Consider the following 24,872-nt stretch of genomic DNA (forward strand, 5'->3'; position numbering starts at 1 on the left):
TTATTTTTGTTCTGTATCTGCATTAGGCAAATATAATGTCTTTTAATACAAAGAGGGTTTCTTTTTTTATTTGCCGGCAAATGGCAACCATTTGATAAGTTCCCCCTACTTCTCCTTTTCTTCTGGCACTTTCCACCATAGTCTTTCTCTATTCTCCTTTTTTTTTTCTTTGTTCCCTCAAGGCTTGATAACATAAGAAAAAAAAAAAACTTGGATATAAGTTCAGAAGAAAATGAGTTCAATGTGGGGAATCCAAGTGCTAGGAGTTCGAAAGAGCATGTGTCTGGCTTGCAGTCCTTTTGGCAGAGCACAAGGAGAAACCTGGCAGAATTCCTCCAGGCCTTCGTGGGTGGAGAGCCACTCACCTGGCCAGTACACTGGGCCCTGCAGAGCAGCCTAATCTTCCCTGCCTGTGGGTCACCGCACAGCCTGTAAATTTGGGTGGAAGGTTTTTCTGGGGTGGAGAAAATATAAGCGAGGCAGTTTATTCAGCATCTGCTATAGATTGTGGTGAGGTGCACACATATGCCGAGCTTTATTGATATAAATCATTTTGTCATGAGGCGTCATCAGTGCTAAGGTAAATGAATCTATTGCATTTTGTCATTATGGAAAATCATCAGGTTGTGTATTATATAATTTACCCATTGTCGGTCTTGAATAGAGCGCTTTGCACTGAAGTATCTATTTGCAGTCCTGGAGATGACTTATGGCTCTCAATTTGCTTCAGTTTGTTCCTTCCGAGCTTTTCCCCCTTCGCTTCAGTGACTCAGGCCCCAAAGGTCCCTGATCACCCTCTACAGGAGGGTAAGAGGAATATGGATCTGAGCAGCAATTTTGGGCTCCTCTATGAGGATGGGAAGGTGGCGGAATAATGGAATAAATATAGGTAATAAAGGAAGGATTCCCACCAGGAAAAGCATGCCCTCAGAAGGTGCTGTACTGCAGGTATTGCACACATGCCTGCCATCTATTTTTGTGTCTAACAGAAATTTCTAGATTCCTAGATAATGAGCACTGATTCAATTATGTGACATGAATAAGTAAAAAGATTTTAACTGTTCTAGTATTCCTTAAGAGGGTTTTTTTTTTCAAATATCCCATCATAATTTTAAAGATTTACAAAAGAATTATGCTTTTATCCTTCTCTGGTTTCTATCGTCTAAATTCTTTAATTTTTCATCTTATAGAAAATGCTACCAACGCATGACCAAAGGAAAAAAAAACTTGCCTGAATGTACTATATCAATGTCTAACTTACCTCATCGTCCATTCTCTCTGCCAGTTTTTTTTTTTTTTTTCAGAATCACATTTTTCACTGCCTGCAGGGGTGTTAGAATGTGGAGAGTTCCCTAAGCTGGCACCTCCAATGTTTCATGCATTTAAAAGTCCCTAGCCTTTTCCCCTGCCATTTCTTCTTCCCTAGAGCCTAGTCCTTTTGGCAAGCTGCCTTTTCCTGACTTCCTGGAATAGTTCTCCAGTGCACACTGTCTTTCTTCTTGATCTACAAGTCCATTTAAAGCCACAAACCCCTCATATGTCAACTGTTTTCCTCCAGCTAGTCAACAAGTAAAGAGAACAAAAACACATTCAGTTAAGACATTCATTCCCATTTCCCAAGGCAGGGAGACATGTACAAGGAGATACTCAATCAAGAATCTATTAAAGGATTCTGGAGAATGGCAAAATCTGGAGACAATATGCCAAACAAGGTCAAATTATTCTAAAAATGCATATGTCCTTGAGTACAGAGCTGTTTTATTTCTATATCTGCTGCAGCACCTAGAAGAGCAATTGCCACAGAGCACAGTGTATTGTAAAATGAACTAGATTGATGTGTCACTCCATGGTTGGGTGAGGTATGATGAGACCATCTACCCTAGCAGGACGCACCTTGGCAGATATCTGAGGTACCTTGCCTTGATCCAGCTGACTGTTTACAAATGTCCCACCATGGAAACAGTCAGCAGGGCTGTGAGAACAAATAAGTGCTTAGGCTCTGGGATCAGAACAAATAAGTGCTTAGGCTCTGGGATCAGACTCTGGCTTTAAATCTGGGTTTTGCTTCTTTATAGCTGTGTGACTCTGAGCAAGTCACATAACATGTTTAAGCCTCAGATACCTCATTCATAACATGGGGATAAACAGTACCTTCCTATAAGGTTGCTATAAGGATTAAATGAGATGATTATGTAAAGTTTCCAGCACATACATGCAATGTAAGAATACATGTATTGTGTTGGTGTAGAGATATTAGGACACAAAAGTCAATGAATGGCTTTACATAATTACTGCCCAATGTTAATTTTGAAAAAAGATCACATGACTTCACTGTAGTAGGAGTGAATTTGTTCTGATCCACCTATTTTCCCTGCTATATTCCACCAGGCACATCTGACTACGTATTAGGTAGGGACTGTGATGCAATCTGTCCTCATGTTGGGCAACAAGCTCAAGCTTGCACATAGAGTGTACCTAGATCCACATCTGGCTTACTCTTAATGTGCCTCAAATGGAAAGGTTTCCTCCTTGGAGTTGCAATAGGTGACCTGATTTGTCTCACTTGAACTAATCCACAGAGGAGAGACATGAAACTTTCCACAGTATTTTCAGATTTGTCTCTATTTTTGTGGAGGTGTTATTCCTTAGTTGCTGAGGGGATCTAAGCCGGGCAGATAACAAGTCAAAAAGCCCAAAGATTTCCCCATATCTATAGTTTCTTACGTTTGGTTGCAGAGAGCTGAGATTTATATTGCCCTCGGACCAGCCTGCAGGTGGACCCATCTCCGTTGCAGACTCCACAGTTATCTTCTTTGACAGTGCTTCCCAACTGGTGATCACAGCCAACGATCTAACAAGAAAGAGAGATGTGTAATTCAATCAGGTACCTAATGATGGAAGGATGCATTCTGAGGCCTATCATCACCAAAAAACCCTTCTATCATCCCTGAGGAGGTGCAAAACATGCGTCACATAAAGGAAGCTGAATTTAGCTGGAATGTGAATCAAGCTAAGGAAGAAAAAAACAGCATGGGTAAAAATTTTTTATAGTTCAAATACACACACAAAAAGAAAGGTGGGGGAGAGGACGTTGGAAAAGATGGGAGAGAAAGAAAGACAAGGAGGGATTCAGCCAGAGGGAAAAGATGAGGGAGAGAGAAAAACCCTGCACTATTGATATTATAGAACCTTAATTATAAAATAATTCCCACTGTCAATAATTATGATTCACCCAAATCACAAAAAAAATGCAACCATGAAATAAGTGTAACAAGAAAAAGTTTATGAATAATCTCCATGTTCCATATGCTCCTTAGAATATAAGATGCATAAGGGTAGGGGTTTTGTATCTTGGGTTCGTTGATGTAGTACAAGCAACTAGAAGTGCTTGGCAAATATAGTGAAAATACTTCTTTTTCTATCTAGCAGGTCAACTAAGAGAAGAAAAACAGAATCACAGAATGAGCCAACAGAAACAAGGTTAGCATTATGTGCATGTGGTGGGAGGGGAGGGTGGACATGGAGGGCAGCAGAGATAACCAGCACTGAGAGCCTGCTATTTGCTGGGCCCTGTCCTGTACCAGGCACAATACACATATCTCGTTAATTCTCAAAACTATCATGTGCGATAGCCCCATTTTATAGGTAAGGTCAAGAATCTTGCCAAGGCCACTTGGTTAATAAGTAGCTGAGTTCTAAAATCATCTAACAAAATATTTATGCTCAGTCCAAGTCAGGCTTAACAAAATCACAAGCATTTATCAAGTATATGGGCAAATTCATTTGTATTTTTACTCTTCTTTTTCCAATGTTCAAGTTAAAAAAGATTCAAATCCAAACTATACTATGATACCACTAAAGTTCTAGTTAGAGCTAATATCAAAAGATTTTTTTCCAATTCCAAATTATTTCAACTACTGTCTTTGACAAAATAAAAAGAGAACTGTAATCTCAGGTGTGAGGGACTGGGCAAGACGGCATAGATGACAGATGCTTTGTACATCTCCTCTTGTGACCACACCAGAGTCGTGACAGAATCACGGAGCAAATGGCAAGCAGAGTTTCCTGGAGTCTGGATGAACAGAAGCCTTACAACTAGGGAGAGAAATAAGAAATCACCCTGCAATGGTAAAAGAGGCAAAGATGTGAGGCTGCTGGGTCCCATGAGGCTGAGTGAGACAGCAGCTATGGCAGTTCCTGCCAGCAGGTATAGACATTCCTCTTAAAAGGGAATCAGACTTTTGCAGTGACAGACTCGCTAGCTCTGAGCACCAGCACCAGGTCGGCTGCTTGGGGGCCACCAAAGACATACAGGAGGACACTAGGTTGTCAGGCACTGGAGCAAGGGGGCCAGAGGTGAGGCTTTTTCCCGGTAGAAATGCTGGTGGCATCCATTGTTCCTCCCCACTCACAGCGTGCAGATGCAGTCACTGCCATACCTGAGATGTCATCAAACTGTATGACAGAGGTCATTCAGCCCAGAGGATTTCCTGAAATCCCACCCCTCCCAACTTACGGCCCTACCCAAGCCACATCTAGTGATGCCCTTGGTGTGCTCTGTGCCCCTTGCTGGGCAGCTCTAAGCCCCACACTGGTGACACCTAGCCTCAGACACCGGCGTGGCCTCTTGAAGCAACTATAAGCACAGCATTTGTGAATTGTTTGCTGAATCTTACCAAGTGGCCCTGGAGGGGTACAGGCTGGGGCTAAACTTGGCCTGCAGTTGGACCCCTCTCAGGGCTGTGCCACTGGATACCTACTACACAAAGCCATGCTAATAAGACTGGGAGACTTCAGAGCTTTGCCTAATACATAGAAACAGAGAAAGGCAGCCAAAATAGAGAGAAAAAGAAGCATGTCCCATATAAAAGAACAGAAAAGAGCTCCAGGAAATATGGAGTCAAGCAATCCACCAGATGCAGAGTTTAAAACACTGGTTATAAGGATGCTCAATGAACTTAGGGGGAGTAGATGAACTCAGTGAGAACTTTAACAAAGAGATAAAAAGATAAAAATGGAGATGGAACCAGTAAAAAATGAGGAATACAATATTTGAGATGAAGAGTATATTAGAGGGAATCAACAGAGTAGAAAAAGTAGAGGATCGAGTCATCGATATAGAGGATGGGGTAAAAGAGGAGACCCAATCAGAACAGCAACAAGAAAAAAGAATCCAAAATAATGAAGATAAGGAGCCTATACGATAACATCAGATATTCGTATTTTATGGATGCCTGGGGAAGAGAGGAGGAAGTTGAAAACCTATTTGAAAAAATAATGATGGAAACTTCCCTAAGCTGGTGAAGGAAATAGACATATAACCTTAGGAAGCTCAGAGTCCCCAAAAAGATGAACCCAAAGAGCCCCACACTAAGACACATCATAATTAAAATGCCAAAGGTTAAATAAATATAAAGAGAGAACCTTAAAAGCATCAAGAGAAAAGCAGTTAGTTACTTACAAGGGAGCTCCTATAAGACTGGCAGCTGACTTCTCAAAAGAAACTTTGCAGGACAGAAAGACTTGGCCTAAAATATTCAAAGTGATGAAAACTCATGATCACCACCAAGCCAGTATTACAGGAAATGTTGGAGGGACTTCATGTATCAAAAACATGAATAAAGAATGGTAATAACTACATATCAACAAGTACCTCAAATAAAAAAAAAATTAAGTGCTCCAGTCAAAAGATAGAGTGGCTGAATTGAAAAGAAAACAAGACCTTTACATAATGCTGCCTACAAGAGACTCACTTCAGATTAAAAGACACACACAGACTAAAAGTACAGCGATGGAAAAAGATATTGCCTTGATGGACCTAGAGAGTACTGCACTGAAAGAAATAAGTCAGATAGAGAAAGACAAATACTACAGGATTTCACATATATGTGGAATCTAAAGAACAAAATAAACAACACAAATGGAAACAAACTCAGATATGGAGAAAATTTTGAGGGCTACTAGATGGGAGAGGGATTGGGGGGTTGGTGAAAAAGGGCAAAAGGATTAAAAAGTACAAATGGATAGTTACAAAATAGTCATGGAGATATAAAGTATAACATAAGGAATACAGTCAATAATATTATAATAAATATGTAAGAGGCAGAGGGGAACTAGATTTAGTGGGGGTGATCACTTTGTGAGTTATACAGATCTCTAATCACTATGCTGTACACCTGCAACTACTATATTATTGTATGCCAACTGTAATTGAAAAAACTCACTGAATTTTACACTGTAAATATAAGCAATTAATTGTCTATTATATTGCAATAGAGCTGTAAAAAAATACAAAAAATAAAGAGAACTGTAGTAATATTTGAAGGGGCTCTACAAAGTCTGCACAATTTATCCCATCTTTCAAAAATCTGGTTGTTAAAGTGACCTTTCTTTGAGGCTTAATTTTCCTTTCTGTACCTTTATTAAATAATTACAAACACATATTTAGACAAAGGTTTAAAAACACAATTATTTAGCATTGTGTTATAAATATACCATAATTTTAAATGTGTTAACGTGTATTTTTTTAATTAAAAGTGTGCAGGCATCTTTAAAATAGATGGCAAAGCACCAACTTCTTTAACAGTTTTACAGTTTTTGAAGTGCAAAGATATCAAGAAAACCGAATGGTCAGCTCCTAAGTGGGGAGCAAAGGTTGGCTGGCTCCGTCCTGAGGGGTTCACTGTGGTGAAGCAGCAACGCACTTCGATATGTTCAGAGGCTGCAGTGAGGCTGCACCAGAATTCAGCCAACCTTTGTCCTTGCAGAGCCAAGCACATGTTGCCTTTAGTCTTCTTTGATGTGCTTCTACATGGCTGCAGTAAAATCATTTTCAAAATGAACCCACGCATGAGCTGAGCAACTTCATATTCACTCTGCGAGGAGCAAAATCCAATTGTGAATTTAAACACATAGAGGCTGACCCTCATGGGACGCAGAGTACAGTGGTGGAGCCACATATTACTCAAATCATCATATATATGTAAATTGATAATCATTATACAAGCTATAAAACATAGATACATGGTACTCTGAAAACATAAAATATGGAGAATCTGATCTGGTTAAAGAGGCCAGAGAAGACATTCCTAAGAAAAGTCTTTTGAGCCGAGATATAAATAGTAAGTCAGAGTTATTTAGACAAAAGATGTTGCTGTGAGGTTTAGTGCATATTTTAGTCATGCCTAGATACTAGCTAATTAGAAAGTAAGTAAAAACCAAAGTTGGCCAAAAAAAAAAAAAAAAAAAAAAAAAAAAAAGATATCGGAAGATTAAATAATCTGATTGTCTTTGTAGAGATGAATCCTTTGAGAAAACATGGCAATCTTAATTTGGGCAGTATTCAAAGAATCATGGACTCTACTGTCATTTTTGGGGTTGGAAAGAGATGACTTTTATCTTACAAGATACTCAGCTCTGTGGAAGGACAAGGTGGGCAGTGGACATGGGAATTTACACTCTCAGATGTCTCAAAACTAAATATGTTTATTTCATGAATTAAAGAATTTTCAGGTTTCTCAAAAATCTTCTCTGGAAAACTTTTAATGGGCTCTGATGTCTCTAAAGGAGACAAAAAAAAGAGAAGATAATTGTGAAAATCTCTCTAATCCTAAGGATTTCTTATGGTTCTAAAGCCTTTTTAAGAAAAGAACAATCTAGCTTCACAGGTCCAAAGTAAGAATCATGATAGGAACAGCTTACTTTAAGTTAGTTACTTACTTTAAGGCTAATTTGGCCTTAAAGTAAGGTGACATACTTTAAGGCTAATTTGGCCAGACCACAGTGAACTCTCAATGTGGGTTTATGGACCTCAGAATAGGAATCAAGTCATTTCTAACTGGGCTTTGTTTAACTTCAGCATTGAAAAGACAAACACCACCCTGATGCAACTGTTCCCGCACCCTCACCTCTGTATCAATTTCTTTTTAAAATGCCAAAATATTTTAACTCGATTATTTTTAAAATGTGGAATACTTTATCATCAGATAAAATGTACTTATTTTGATCCAAGTGAAAAATTATTTGCCGTTATATCAGGAAAATTATTGTTGACATACCTCAATCTGTTGATCTTTTATAACTGTTAGATTAATTAAATACTAGTTAAATTGTTATTTTAAGAGCTATCATTAATAACAGAGAAAAAATAAATAGGAATACGGAAATGGGCTTAATTGGCAGGTATAATGTCAGATGCCCTGTGCCTTTGCACACGCTACTATTTCTGCCTGTAGTACTCATTCCCAACCCTTTATTTGGCAAACTCCTATTCATCCTTCAAATCCTAAATTGTCTCCTCCTCAAAAAAGCCTTTTCCAGATTTCAAAGTCAACTTCTTTATTGCTTCATGTTTCCTCGGCCTTCTGTTCATAACTACATGTGGCAGAGATTACTGGTTGCCACCCAATATCCACCTTCCTTATTTTTCTCAGTAATGGAACTCCAATTTTATTTGGGGTGGCAAATAATAACATTTCTCATGAACTATGTGACCAAGTTGTAATTTGTGAAATAAAAGCAGACGTGTGTGGGACTCCTTATGCACGTCTAAGGCTACTTATGCAAGCTGACTTAGTTGAGGAAGGCCCCTTCTGCCTCCCGCCTGCCTTCCTGTTGGCTATCGTTGATATCTCGAAGAATTAGATAATCCTGAGAATGGAAGCCTTGCAGTAAGGATGACAGAGCAGAAAGAGAAGAGCCTGGTTCTGAATCACTACTTGGACTGATTGCATCTTGACCTCTTTTCTGTGAGGGACTAAATCTTTTTTGAGCTTAAGCTACTATTATTCTGGGGTTTCTTTTATATATACTCAATTCAAATGGTTCTATAACTTATATTTAGTTTAACCTATTAACATGTCTGTTTCCTCACCACATCACGGGATATTTGAGAGGCCTTTTTAAATTAATCTTTGTATTTCTGATGCTGCTAAGCACAGTGTTTAACGTTTGAGATGCATAATGAATGTTGGCGAATTAGTGGAACACATAACACCAAACAATAATTTGCTAATAACTTCAATGTAGTCTATATGTACACAACCTTAGATTGCAATAATTGATGACACACATGTTTACAAAAATGTGCATATGTGTGTGTGATTATGTATGTTTGCTTATATCTGTATACACAGAGAAACAGACACACCATTAATGACAACCAGAGGCCAAGCCTAAACCTCTATCCTGATGCATGAACAAGAATTACTGTGAAGGGCTATACTTTTTAAGAGACTGTTTCCCAAGTCTACCTATGCTATTATTAGTGAAATGTCATGGAAGGCAATGTCAGGTCACCGAGTTCCTAGACCTGTCCCATTCTGGACAAAAAATTAAAGTGAGATAATGACCACTCATATTTTTAGCAAATGCATGGATTTTTTTGGTAAAGGATAGAAAACTAACTGAATATTTTAGCCTAATGCAGCTTGTTAGTATTCTGCTACTAGGTGTCAGCTTGATACAGTGATCTAACCATCTCGCCCCCACCCCACAACCCAATCCAAAATGATTGTACAGTATTGCATTTTTTTTTTTTTAAATTTGTCTCAGGTGACAAAGTGAGAAGCTCCTAGATGTTTCAGCAGTTTAAGCACCACTAGTGAGTCATCAACTTTTGCTTGTCTGTATTAAATGATTGCTTTTAGCATACATATACATATACGTGTGCAGACATGCAGTCCTTCAGCTTTTGAGAACACACCTACTTAAAACTGATTTCCTTTCATTCTCCTTTACAATTTACTAAATGAAGGGGGAAGAAACCCTAAATAAAAAAGTAAGGCTTTAACATTCAATCCAAGTTGGCTCACAGACTTTTAGCATGTTGTGTAGATTTTAGGCATCGGGCCTATAGTATGTGCTGATAGAGGTTTCTTCCTTCACTTTACAGAGCTGATAGCAAGTGAACAGGCAGAACACAAGACTGAAACTCTCTAGACACCAAAATATGTATAATAAAATGTCTTCACTAAGAGCCACAAGAGAAAGAAAGATCACCACGTGAATAACTAGGAGAATATAAATAAACACAATTCACAAGCAGATATCATGCCCCAGACTGACATGCTTAGATGGGTTCACACTGGCTACATTTCAAATGGTTTCCCATAAGAACCTCAACTTCTGGCATTAAATACTGAGCCAATGATGTCAAGCTTTTCTTGATCCAACACCATGAGGTAAGAAACTTTTAAATCCCTTTATTTTCAGCACTGGGAAAGACAAATATGAAAAACTAAACTGCAAATCTGATCACAGCTGCTCTTATTTATAATTATTTAATTCAGATAGGATTTAAAGAGTGTGCTTTTGCATCGATTATAAGTCATTTACTATTTATGTTAACAAGAAAGACAGTATATTCTCAAATTTATCTTCAAAAGATTTAGATATCGATTGATTTGTTTATGATTCACTTTATTAAAAAGACATAGCAAATACATATGATACAACAAATAAAATTCTTGAAAAAGAGCAAAAATGGGGCAAAGAGAATAATGAGGGTGAGAAAGAGGAGTAAAGCCAGAAATGAAAGAACTATACAGAATGTACACTGTGAAGTCCTATACATTTGCTAGATTGGGGTCAGATAGCTGGATGTGAGCTTCCTAGAAAAGAGAAAAACATGAGGCGGTACAAGGGTCACAGCACCTATTGGCTCTTTCAGAAACTGTATAGGGTAATGCATTCCTTGTAGTAGATGCTCAATAAATATTTATGTAATAAATGAATAATGAACCAGCTCAGGAGAATCATAATTACTGAAAGTACCGAAATCCTAGACATACATCTGTTGTGAGTTTTCTGAAAGACAGTGCCATGCAACGATGTCCCAATAACATCTGAACGAATAAATACAAGGAGTTTCAAAGAGCTGGTTCTTCAATAACCTTTCATGAACACTAATGGTCAAGGAACATTTGGTAAAAGAAAATTAAAGAAGTTGAAACAAATAATTCAGGCACAGAACATTGTGATGGTCTGACTTAATCTAAAGATAGACTTTACAACATTTAGAGCTGGACTGGCAAAAATATGGCACATGTGCAGTTGTTTTCCCTGCCAGGATCCTCAACAGATATCGCTAATCAAGAGCAGCATTCTTTGCCACTGAGATTTTATGTGGTACCAGATCCTCTACGACATTGTACTCTAAAAGCCAAATCCAACGGAGTATGGCTGTCATGTGAGGAAACTAAACCAAATTACCATTCCAGAGTCAGAGAAATGAATTGGCTGACTATCTTTTAGGCAATTCTCCACAAATATTTCTCTTAAGATTAACATTCTCTTTAGATTTGAACGATTTCAAGTACAGATTCTAACACAAGTTTAGAAAAGAAAAATAACTTCCTCAAGGTCACATAGCTGGTAAATAACAAAACCAAATTACAACTTGGGATTACTGCTAAATTATATTAGGCTGCCTATGAACCATGAAAACACACACTACAGAGTATTTATTATGGCAATGCTGAACAGTGATTACAAGGTTGAATATTTGTATCAAGATCACCACCACTAGAGGCAGACTTACGCCCAGGGACAAATAGGTGGCTTTATCTGTACTACGTGACTAGGAAGCACATATAGGAAGTAAACAGGCAGGTACCACTCCCCACCTATACCTTTGCTGCACACGTCCTTGACTACCCGCCCCCTCCTGCCCGCCCTGCTCTCACATACACGTGCACATACATACTCTATCTACACTTCTTATGGTTTGCTATGGGGGAACAAATTTCCTCCTTTACATACTTGTTTCTTTTCAACTACGGTTTTCCATGTGAGAAAACAAGATCCCTGGTCATTCACAAAGGTGCCAATAGTGGTCCATGAGCTATGTTTAGTATTTCTGAGCACCTAATGGAAATATATTTACCTGCAATAAAACCACAGAAGGTCACCAAAACACCAACCATCTCATTATACAAATAAGCTGAATCCTGATCTTTATTACATTTATTCTTAATTGTACTCAGGTCTCTAAGTCATAAAATGGGAAAACAAATTATTACTTAATACATTCAGTGCTTTGAGTAAATGGAAACTTCCAAAACACAAGGCCCATAGGAAAAAAATAATAAAGGACCCCTTTGTGTTAAAAAGTTGGGAACCACTGGTATAGTCCTTTGTTTGTTGTTCAAATACCTTTGGGAGGACTAACACATAAAGTTGTTGATTATACTTAAATTAAACCAAATCAACTGAGCATAAGGCATTGTGCTGGCTATTATGGTGCTGTGGGGAATACACATAAGTAGTAGGCATGGTCCCAATCTAGAGTAAATGGCTTTAATCAGATCATTTCCTCAAAATAGGTGAGAACAGAAAGGGAGTGAAATCACTGAGACTAAAGGTTAAAGTGGCACGGAGGAGGAGAAAGCAGAGGAGAAAGCCGCCTGGAGAAGGGAAGAGTATGATATGCTTGTTTTCCCAACATATGCTATGTTTAGGCATAATATATACATGTCTTTTCACTTAATTCTCATAACAACCTTGAAAACTAGCTAAAATTATGTCTATTTTACAAAATAAAACTGATACTCAGAAAGGTTCAACGGCTTGCCAAAGATCACATTACTAGGAATTGGTGTTGCTGGAGCTGTAATCCAAGGTATGTCACAGATGAGTGATCCCACGATAGTATGATATATGAAGTTCCTCTTGGGGGTCAGAGGGCAGTGAAGAGCCAAGAAGGAGGAGGATGAACATGCTTCTGTCAGCCAAACCTTGCTACCAAAAGCAACACCAGCCTACGGCTCTGCAAATCCTAAGATTGAGCACCAGGAAAAAAGTTGGATCTTTGCATTCAGGAGCTTTGCAAATATATCCTCATTGGCAGGCTTTTTCTTTTTTAAAGAAATGAACACATGAAAAAAGATGAGTTACTTTTGTTCAATAGCTACATACACATGCCACAGGGAAATTCTGGTAAATACTCACAGGTTATTAGGTTAAGTGATGAGGTGTAGCTCTCTTACTCTCTAATACAGGGGTCCTCAACCCCCAGGCAGTAGACTGATCCAGGTCTGTGGCCTGTTAGGAACCGGGCCGCACAGCAGAAGGTGAGCGGCAGGCAAGCGAGTGAGGCTTCATCTGTGTTTGCGGCCACTCCCTAGCACTAGCATCACCACCTCAGCTCCACCTCAGATCATCAGGCCTTAGGTTCTCACAGGAGCACCTGTCCCTGGTGCCAAAAAGTTTGGGAACCACTGCTCTAATACACACATATGTAAAAAGAATTTATGTAAAAGCATTAACTCCTTTGCCTCCAGGCAAATATTTTCCAAAGGGGCCCTCCCCATATACGGCATTCTCTCCTCTAAGTTTAGCCATCACTGGTAGGACTGCTCGGTTTTCTTCTGGATTCACCAGAGACCATGCAATGGTCTACACGGTGCTACATCACCTAACTGAATTACCTCTCCGAATTTATCTCCCTCTGGCTCATGCTCCTTGCTGTCTTTAAACACACCAAGCAGTTTCTCATCTTAAAGCAGCACAGTTGTTCCTTCTGATTGGAACATTCCTCCCTAGATGCCTCTATAGCAGCTGTCTCCTTTAAGTCTTCTGGAAACTTGCACCTTCTCAGTGAGACCTTCTTTGACCAAATGATTTAAAGCTGATTCCCTTCCTCGACCCAAGTTCTCTTAACCTGTCTCTATTTTTCTCTTTTATTCCATGACGATTATTTTATAATACAACATAATCTACATATTTATTAAGTTAATTGTTTATTTTCTATCTCCTACTAGAACATAACACCACAAAGTATCTAATAACATAACAAGTAACCAATAAAAATTTGTTGAACGAATGAATGAATGAAATACACAGTAGATCCCACTAATCCAGTTTCACTTATCCGCGGTCAACCATGTCTGAAAATATTAAATGGAAAATTCCAGAAATAAGCAATACTTAAGTTTTAAATTGCCTGACATTCTGAGTAGCGTGATGAAATCTCATGCCATCCCTCTTGAGAGATGTGAATCATCCCTGTGTCCTGCGTCTCCACGCTGTAGATGCTCCCCACCCATTAGTCACTTACTAGTCATCTCGGTTATCGGATCGACTGTCTCAGTACAGCAGTACTTGTGTTCAAGTAGCCCTTGTTTTACTTTATAATAGCCCCAAAATGCAAGTCTGGAAATTTGAATATGCCAAAGAAAGCCACAAAATACTTCCTTTGAGTGAAAAGATGAAAATTCTCAACTTAATAAGGAAAGAAAAAAAATCATATGATGAGTTTGCTAAGATCTACGGTAAGAACGAATCTTTTACTCATGAAATCGTGAAGAAGAAAAAAGAAATTTGTGCTAGTTTTGCTGTTGCACCTCAAATTGTGAAAGTTGTGGCCACAGTGCGTGATAAGTGCTCAGTTAAGATGGAAAAGACGTTGAATTTGTGGGTAGAAGAAATGAACAGAAAATGTGTTCCGATTAACAGCAACATGTTGTGCCAGAAAACATTGAGCCTGTGTGAACACTTCAGCAAGGGACCCCTGGAAAGGAGTGACCATATTCACATATCTTTTATTACAATGTATTATAATTGTTCTATTTTATTATTGTTGTTGTTCATCTCTCACTGTGCCTAATTTATAAACTAAACTTTATCGTAGGTATGTATGTGTAGGAAAAAAACCATAGTATATACAGAGTTCGGTACTATTCACAATTTCAGGCATCCAGTGGGGGTCTCAGAACATATCTCTTGTGGATAAGGAGGTCTACTGTATAGGCAAGGCTCCAAGGGTCAGGGATATATTATGGTTTCAAAGAATTTTCCTTCTTGTCCCAGCCTAAAACATAACAACTTAAACTCTTTGTCGCTAGTTCCAAAGGCCAAAAAATTGTCCTCTGTCAAAAAAGAAAATGATCTCTATGTATGCCAGTTTTTAGTACTGTAATCTAAGAGTTTAATTTCTCCTTGTCATTTTGCCTGCTATGTCTCTAATGCTTTATCCATTACTCCAGAATCGCCATGGGGTATAAATGCTTATTATTTCCAAGCAATACACCCTTGGACCTCTTTTCCATTAGGCACAACACTCTGGGCATCACGCCTATCTCTGAATCAACTCTGGACCTGGAAACTCACTTTGTACTTGATCTCCTTAGTACCTGATTCTTGGCTCTTCCTAATGGACTTTAGCTTGGACAGCCCACTGGCCTGATACTTCTCATTACTCTGTGTGAGCTCCACCCCTTTGGCTGGTCATCTGGCTGGACCAGAGCCACAGTCCTTCCCCATCATCAGCCTACCCATCCTCACCTCCATCAGAGGTTAGGGACTTTAACCATCTCAGTGGTTAGTCTAGAGGAGGACCTGGTTTCAGAGGAATGAGATTTGGCCAGGTGCTTATTTTAAAGGTCCCATTCTATCCTCTTTATTGTTTGAGCTAAAGATATTTTCCTGTGTTCCTCATTAGCTTGCTCACACTGCACTTCTAGAGATGTTGGGGGAATTGTCACTGTTTCTGTGGTGCTTATCTTTTTATATTATAAAGTAATTGGAAGAAAAGGGAGATATCAATGTTAGGGGTATAATACAGCTGATAGAGAGGTGAATTTATTCGATTGTAAACATTTTAAGAGTTTTTCCTGTGCTGCCTTTCTTGAAATCGAGATCTGATCTATCTAATGACTAGATAAACACCCTGAAAAGGAAAAAAGACCATGGCTAAGTTTTATTTCCAACGTTTATTAAATTTCCCAGGTGCTACCAGTCTGATTTATTTTGTTCCTTTCTTATTTATTTCTGGGTCTGTTTCTAGTTAAATGTGTTTGTCTGGTAGTCTTCAGCAGAAATCCTAAGAATTAACCTAGTATAGACATGTGTGCATACAGACACCAGAATTCATTCTCAGCACATGGTCAGGGGACTTTTCTTTAACAGGCTGTCTTCTCCTTTCCCTGCTTCCAAAATTAGGGTGTCTGGAGAATGCGAAACAAAATTATACAAAGGCCTGACCTCTGGCCTTGCTTCTGTCTCTCAGACTGTGAAGTACCCAAGAGGGAAAGTGTTGAATTTGGCCTCACTTCACATGGCATTAACTGTAATTCTTTGTGAATTGGGGTGACATCACGGTATACTTTGACATCACTGCTCAGACTCCCTTCTGCTGCTGGGCATACAGTACAGCGTTTTTGTTCAAACACAAGAGTCCTTTGTTGAGAAGAAAGGACAGCAGCTGGTCTTCTGCCCTGGTACAAATGTGGATCGTACTGGAATGTGTTTGTTCAGTAAGTTACCACAAAGTAGCCATTCTGCTATGATGGCTAGAACTCATTCAAGCACAAAGCTCTGGAAAATTTTGTGCAAATTTACATCTAAAGAGTTCAAAATCCAGATATGGGCCATAAGTCATCAAATTTCTGCATACACTAAAAGCCTCATTTACATGTCTGGATGTGTTATCTGAAGTGACTATTCCAAAAGCAGTAGTATGCTTTACGTATGTGTGTGTGTCAAGGCTACAGGTGAAGAAAAAGGAAAGGTAAAGAGGGACATATTTGTGCCCCAAAAGAGTTCTCCTTCCATTATAATCGTTCGAGTGTCTCAGATCCTCAAGTCAGGAGGACTTCTGCCATTCTTTGGCTCTCAAGTCAATTCCTGGTTACTTCTCAAAACATATTACTCCATATGTCTGATTGGTGTTATTAGTATTCTAATTCAAAGTCAGTAAAAGATGTCCTCAGTTGATGTATTTCTTTTCTTTTCCCTGGTTCTCTACTGCCATATCTGTCTCAGAGTAAAGCCTGAGAAAGGTGATCAAAATAGAGTTTATGCAAAAATATCGTCTGTAAAAAAACCTGCAAACTTTTATTCCATATGGCTCTAATGCCTGTAGAAGACAGGAAAGTTTCAGATCAGCTGTAGAAACTAAAGGTTTAATCTAACATTATTCCTAGAGAAATAAGTCATACCCTAGAATATTTTGATGAGATAGTAAACTTATCTTATTGAAAAAAATGATTTTTGTACTCTGTCACAGAACAGATAGAGATATGATATGATCCTCAATTCTACCATGAGCCTATAATTGTTAAAAGTATTTTTTCTCCCTCTGGAAATGTTACACTTAGGACCAACCAGACCATAGTGTCCCATCTCAGCCTTTTGGCCACACATTCACTTCTCTGGCTACTTCTTCACCTGGAACGTCATTACTTTCACCAAGAATCTACCTGTTGTACAGCCCTACGCCCTGAAAGAAGCAGCATGACATCATGGGCGGAACAATTGACTCAATCTGAATGTGATGATTTATTACCACTTGCTTAGATACATCATACTCTCTCAGTTCTCTCATGAGTTATAATCAAATCTACATTATATACCCGTTGAAAGGATCTGACGTGAAGATTTTCAAGTTTTCTACTTCACAGTCCCTCTAATTATCAGACCATATGTGCTCATTACTTTGGGGGAGGAGAGACAAGTCCACAGGTACTCAGATCACCAAGTCATTTTTTACAGTTTCAGATGCATTTTCACATAGAGAAGCAAATACCTCCTGTTTACGCAATGACTTAGTGATCTGAGTACCTGTGGACTTGTCTCACAGCTCTAGGTATAGGGTCAAGTTTGTAAAAGCTCAGATCCACTGTACCTCCTCTGGATTTCACAACAGCATATATGAAGTAAAATCATAACCTCAGTCTAGTAGAAGAAACAGACTCTCTTTTAGAGGGCAGAGCAGATGGAACTTCATTGGAGAAGGTTTATAACTTCCCTTTACCCTGCTAAAGTAGCCAATGAAATAGAAACATGCCTGGTCTGCTCTTTGGGAAATGATAGCTGGGAGTTTTTAAGGATTCTGTTAGAAATAAAATAACCTCTCTGAAATTGCTGTGGAGCAGCAAATCCTCTCCTCTGCAGCCAACTTAAATGAAAGAGGAGTGCTTAGAATTCTTAAAATATCAGTCCTTAGCTCTCCACTTCTGGACCACTAGTTCAAAGTTAATTCAGGGCCACTGTCAAATAGGTATAAGCGAGTAACAATGACCAAATGTATCTGTCAACACAAGATGAAGATTTCTCAAAGTCATTCTAACACCTGAAGTCTGGGGAAAAATATATTTTTCAGGAGCTGGAGCAAGAGCTGGGGGTCCTGTTTTCTCCATGGAAGCCTATACTGATATGAATGTGTTGGAATGACAGCTAAATTTAATAAAAGTGAGTGATCAGCAAATCTACCTTGGTTAGAGAGAATATTCAAAACCAATTTTTTTTTTTAAAGGGGTAAGAAACCTTGAATCTGAATGTGTAAGCCAAAAACGAATCACATAAAAAAATTTTTTTAAAGGGGAAAAATAGCCTTCCTGTAACTGGGAATTTAAATTCCTTATTAATCAGAATTAGCAATAAACCAATCAAACGTAGTCACAACGTCCTAGGAGAAAAGTGCACTGGATGATTTTTAATGGGCCAAAAATTTCCTAAGCCAGATGAAAGGTCAGCTGCTAGATGTGGTGACTGCACTGGGCTAGAAGAAGGCTGATGGTTCAATTTGGCCATGCTTTCAATCTCTAGGCTTGTATATTCAAGATAATCAGCTGCATTTGGATGAGTCACTGCAATACTGATAGTAGCAAAATGAACTGCTGCTTCTTTCATTTTAGACAATAATAAATTCACTCAAAGGCCCTGAAATAACTGAATACATTTTTCCCATTCAGAGATTAAGAAAATTCCACTAGCTACCCACTCACATACATAAGAGTGAATTCTTATTCTTTCCTATTGTAGTCCTGGTTTAAAAACCAGCTGAAATGATAAATTTCAAATCTGACAGAATTCACTCAGTATATGTCTCATTTGAGAATAAAAATGAATTGACATTTAAATTTAGAAATATTTTGAAATTCAAGTTTTTATAAGTTATAACTGTTTTTTAGTCAGTTTTCTACAACTACCTAAAAAGAGTTAACAAAGATAGCTTATATAATACGTGCTATCTTCTAACCTCTCTAAAAGCACCCAAATTACCAACGTCAGTGCTCTCACCTTAATGCTTCCTGGTGGACTGCAGGCAAAGAAGAGAAGAAATTTTTATGTTCATGTAACAATCATAATTTGACCATACTAAACCAAGTAACATTTCTTCCACATGTATTATATATAAGACATGTAATTTGTGATAACAGGATTATATTTTTAAAATATGCAATGTGTTTTATCAATGCAGATTTAGATTCCATGTGAATCTAAACAAAAAAGTTCCCAAATTCTGCAAGACTGAGTCTATCAAACACCGCATGTGCTAGAAAACATGATTTAATCACTGATTTTAAGTTTTATGTTATTTCAAATGGATTCTTCACATGGTTTTGACCTAGTTTTCATGCCATTTTTCTACATTAAAACTCGGCTATTTAAAGTTGAACTATTTTCTGTAGGTGCAGGTGTGTTAGAAGGAATCGTTTACTATGACATATCAAAGAGAAGATGAAAACATTTGTTAGTATCAACACGAGAATTTTTATGAACATGGTGCTCTCTAGAACATCTAGGCATTGAGTTCTCAAATGATTTCCAACCATGATTTTTTAATTCTTTCTAATGAATGTGTCAAGAGCAAGGACACATGGATTTCCCTAAAATATGGGTGGTTGCTTGTCTCAGGTGAAGTCCACAAAGCCTCTTGTTTTGTGGCAAGTGAATGGCAGCTATAACTGAGTTGGCAGGAAGGCTGAAAATTAATATTGTCAGCCACAATTATTCTGAAAGATAGAAAATTATAGATTGTGGCCATGGACAATTCTCATTTATTGAACCTCATGTCAAGAAGGGGCAACAATAAATAGTGAAGAGGGAAAGTATTTCAATTCTCATGAAGCATCTACTACCGGCCAGAAACTGGCAGTGTTTTGCAGAGTTCATGAAGCCTGTACACAAATGCTGTGACCTCACAGATGACAAAACCAAAGCAACTTCCCATGTCGCCTAACCTAGAAAATGGCAACATTGGGATTCCAACTTCTAACACATCATTCCTATTACACCAGGTCGCCTAATAGATCAGAGGACTTTTAAGTCGCAGTGTGTACCATAGCACCACGTGTATGCAGCAGCTACTCACATGAGGGCACACTGTCTTAAGAAACAGCTTTTGAGGGAATGTTTGTACCACTCTGCTTCAAAACCAAGCCAAACATATATCGATACTGTTCACTAAGTTTGCTTTTTAGCACCCAGCTAAGAGCGCTCAAGAAAGGAAAATGTTCCCGAAGGGCAGTTTCTTGGGATATGAGAACTTCCAGAAAAGATTCCAAGTCTTTTTTCCAATAGTAAGAAAATAAGCCCCCTGAAAATTTATTTTCAATGCTTTTCTGTAGCTTGGCTTCAGCACTAAATCGGTTATTACCTTAAGCAGAGGGAAAAACATCTCCAGTAGCAGTTGGCAAGATTAAGGAGAAGGGAGAAGGGAGGAGTGAAAAGCCAGAGAATGGAAACAAACTAAACTCAGCCCAAGCACAGCTCACATCTGGGCAGCCTAACTCAGCAGAGACCTTACAAACCAATGACCAGGGATCATGACCTCCACGTGAACTTTTGATTTGTACCATGCAGTTTCAGGAAGAAGAAGAAAACCCAGAATGACTCACTGTCAATTCCACAGCACACCAACTTGAACATATAGATCTCACAAGTAGTACCTGCCTCTGCTTCCCCCACCCAGCCTGGGTCAAGGGCTAAGGCATGCAGCAAGAAGAGTGAGGTCCAATATGAAAGTATCTTTACACTCGGCTCTGGCCCTCTCTGTCAAAGTAAAATAAAAACATTTGGAAAGCTTGTAAAAAGAGTATTTTCATACTAGCTTTTATTTGGGAACCTCATATAATTCCAAAAAGCAGGAAAACTGGCAGCTTTAGCTCCAAAACTGTTCAAGGTGACAGTAGCAGTACATATGCAAGTACAACATGAGGACCATGGGAACAGAGATATGAAACTCGATGATTCCATTTGTACTACTGAAGGTGCAATTCTGTCTCCAGCCTGAACCAAAAGCAAAAGCATTCTACCCCATTTCTGTTTAAATTTCCTAAAGTGAGGGCATATGCCACTGCTGAACATAATCACGCATTGCTTTACAATGTGCATATTGTCAAGGTTACAATTCTGCACCAAGTGCTTATCTGATATTTCCACAAGTGATAACTTCTTTTGCAATGGATTGGAACTTCGTTTTAGACATAACTGCTTTCTCAACTACAATGCTAGCCATTAGTTCCTAGATAGTAAGAAAAAAAAAAGGCTCTATTTTCTAAGTCGTCATTTAAATTGCAGATGTGGATTCAGCCTGAAAAACATGTACTTGCCATCATAAATCAACACCCGAATACATAGCAGGCTGCCACTCTCTGAAACACTTCATTGGTATGCAAAGAGGCACAGCTGTACTCTTATTTCTTTCCTACAGACAGCATCTCACTATTTTCATGGTTATTTTCTGAGCTTGGGAGCAGCAGAGGGAGAAAAAGTAGTGAAGAATACAGGCTAGAGGAATTCACGCCCAAAACATTTGTAAATTGCCTAGAGAAGCTGAAGAAGTTTCAGCATCACAATCTCCATCACAATAAGCAAGTCCTTTACTCAACACCCTTTGTGAATGGCATTGTACTAGCTGCTAAAGGGCAAAAGACTGAAAAAGTCACAGCTATGCTTTGGAGGGCTTTATAACCAAAGAGTATGGGTGTAAGAGTAGGAGGCAGGGCGGGTGGGAATGAAAAAGGCTGCAGCTTCTGTGGAAAGCTGTGTGGAGATTCCTCAAAAAATTAAATGAAGAATAACCACATGATCCAGCAATTCCAGTTCTGGCTATATACTTAAAAGAATAGAACACAAGGACCTGAGCAGACACTTGTAGGCCCACGTTCACAGCAGCATTATTCATAATAGGTAGCCCCAGTGTCCATTAACAGATGAATAGATAAACAAAATGTGGAATATACTGTTGAATTAGACAAGGAGGCCATCAGAGGTGGCTCTAATGCCATGGCTCCCTACATAAGCAAACCAAAATCTAAGACTGCAAATGTCTCAAGGTTACAAAATCAAAAACACTAAGGGAAACTGATTACAAACAGCCAAGTAGGCTTTAAGTTATTGCCAATCAAAAAATTTCTTCCTTTCTTTGCTTCTCTGCTTTCTTTAAATAAGTCTTTCCCCTGGCTCCTATTGGTGGAGCCCTCCTAACAGCTTCTGGTGTGGTGCTGCCTGAATCTAATTGATAAGTGTTCAAATAAACTCTTAAAATTTATAATTTACCTCAGTTTATCTTTTAACAGTTCATGCGATGGAATATTATTCAAGCTATAAAAAAGGAATCAAATGCTGCCCTATGATACGATAGGCTCGGACCTTAAAGACATTGTGTTAAGTGAAACAAACAAGCCACAAAAGGACAACTACTGCATAATTCCAATAATATAAGGTATCTACAATAGTCAAATTCATAAAGACAGAGAGTAGAAAGAGAGCTACCAGGGGCTGACAGAAGGGGAGAATGGGAGTTATTGTACACTGGGTATGGAGTTCCCATTTGGGAAGATGAAAAAGTTCTAGAGATGGATGACAGTGATGCTTATACATCAATGTATATGTACTTATTGTCAGTGAACTGTACATGTAAAAATGGTTAAAATGCTATATTATGTATATTTTACAATAAGAAAAAGAATAAGAAGTAGAAAAGCAACAGGCACGAATACTTAACACATAGGTGGAACTGGGTAAAGAAGTACATACTATAAGTAAACACATGCTCAGATGTTTGTTGTTGTGGAGCTTTGTAGTGATGTCATTACTCTAACATCAGCTGGTCCTACGGCCTCCTTCTATATGGACAAGGACAAAGCCCCTGTGTTTGTACTTCCTGTTCTTCTACTGAGCAAGACTTACATGGACCCAACCATACTACATCGTGTAGTGCAGTGTAGTACAGTATGGTATAGTATAACAGCCTTGGAACTACATGAGTCTGAATTTTATTGCGAGCTCTGTTACTTATTACCTGCATAACTTTGTCCATGTTACCACATCTCTCGATGCCTAGGTTTCTTCTCCTGTAAAACAGTATCAATCGTACCTTTAAAAGTTGTGAGAATGTAAAGTTCTTAGCACTTACCAATGGGAGCAGCTACTATTACTATAATTATAACAACAAATACAACCGTGGAAGTTGAAGAAATGAAGGAAAGAACGTGGATGCTAATGTATGTTTTTAAAAACTGTTCTATGCTTTTCTTCAAAACTCAAAAATGGAACACTTACTTTACATAAAAAAATTAGTTTCTTTATTCAAATGACTAAACTGTCTTCTAAGAAGTTGTCCACTAATCTAAGATGAGAGAGAAAAATGGGATCGTTCAGAGAGAAGGTATCAAAAATTCATAGAGAATTCATCATCACAAACACATCGGTTGTGCCCTTAGTCGGCCTTCCAGTCCTGCCACTTCTCAATGTCTGAACTATTTATCTCCATGTATCATACACCTCTATATGAGGAAGAAAAGTCTTGACAAACTAGATATAATAACAGATTATCTACGGGAACATATTCCTTTATCAGTATGAACAATTGAGAATTGTCTATCTCTATTTGCTTGAATGGGAGAATGACAGGGTCTTATGTACTAGATTTGGGGTACAGATGGGGCTGATTTTTCATCAGCCTTGAGAAGGTTGATGGAGGAGGTGAGATGTGAGCTGTGAATTAAAGAATGGCAGCAATTCTTTGGAACAATAAAGGCAGGTTGCCAAGTCCCTTCCCTGCAAATCGGAAGCAGACTAGAAAACTGGCCTGGGGCTTGAATCCAGGTGGGTCCTGTGCTAGACACAGTCCTCCAACCTGCAAACCAGAAACTTCTCTCTTTCAGCCCCCCAAAAATCTTGCTGGAATTCATTAAGACTTTGTTTGAACCCTAGTGAACTTTTGGCTGAAGAAGAGAGGAGGCTCATGTTTGCAGCAGAAGGTTCATCTTGTCCTAGTACAAAAAAATTTTTGTATGAACCAAGACAGAAGTTTTCCATGGCTTGTCTACCAGTATTAACTTCTGAGCATTTCCAGGCCATCAGATTCACCCACTAGAGGATGAAAGATACAACTCACTGTCCAGGGAACAGAAGAAGGACTCAAGATGTAACTACTCTCTTACAGGCAACAGGCAGCAGTGAGATCACATCCATTTATTAACCAGTAAGACACATCTTACACATGAGCCCACACTACAATGCCCTGTTACAAATATTAATAATCACAATGATGGTAGAACTTTAATGCAACTTGCAAACCACTGCCATAATAAATTTTTTCCTATTACAGGAAAAAAAAAAAAAAAAAGATCTAGAATACTTCTCAGATTGAATCCTGAATCTATAATCAACTAAAATTCTGGACTTTAAAAAGTTTTAAAGCCTTCTGTCAAATCATTTTACTATATTTCACTGAATAAAATCTACTTTTATGTAGACTGAAGGCCTGACTTGGAAATAAATATACAAGAAAATAAAAAATTACAAACTTGACACCATATCCATAGTCATGTGTAGCATCCCCAGTAAGTGTCCAGTGGCTACGACTGTGTTAGTTGCTCCATTCCCTGGCCATGGCTAATTAGTTCAATGGTAAAGACACCTAGACTAAGCTAGGTTGTCTTCCCTGGGATTTGAAAACTGACTGGAGACAGAGGAATACAGAATACGGTTGGAGCGAAGTTATCTTTTGGAAATCTAGGCACATCTGTAGCTGAGCACTTCAAAGCTGCCCTAGTTTCTATGCTCCTTGAAGCCTGACCCTTCAGCTTGTTCTTTGACTATAGTCACTAAATAAGTGTTTTCTAAACAATAGTTGAGGT

The 24,872-nt window shown here is 38.5% G+C and overlaps 1 protein-coding gene across 4 annotated transcripts in view; it reads right to left on the reverse strand.

Moving 5' to 3' along the window:
• Positions 1-24,872, reverse strand: part of ADAMTSL1 (ADAMTS like 1) — a 391,854-nt gene that overhangs the window by 264,390 nt on the left and 102,592 nt on the right. For all 4 annotated transcript variants that reach the window (XM_015594546.2, XM_015594545.2, XM_006918348.3 and 1 more), the window contains exon 5: positions 2,725-2,851. In XM_015594546.2, coding sequence (XP_015450032.1) covers positions 2,725-2,851 — 127 coding nt within the window. The remainder of the gene's footprint in view (positions 1-2,724; positions 2,852-24,872) is intronic.

The sequence above is a fragment of the Pteropus alecto genome, unplaced genomic scaffold (genome assembly GCF_000325575.1).
Source record: "Pteropus alecto unplaced genomic scaffold, ASM32557v1 scaffold95, whole genome shotgun sequence".
NCBI lineage: Eukaryota > Metazoa > Chordata > Mammalia > Chiroptera > Pteropodidae > Pteropus > Pteropus alecto.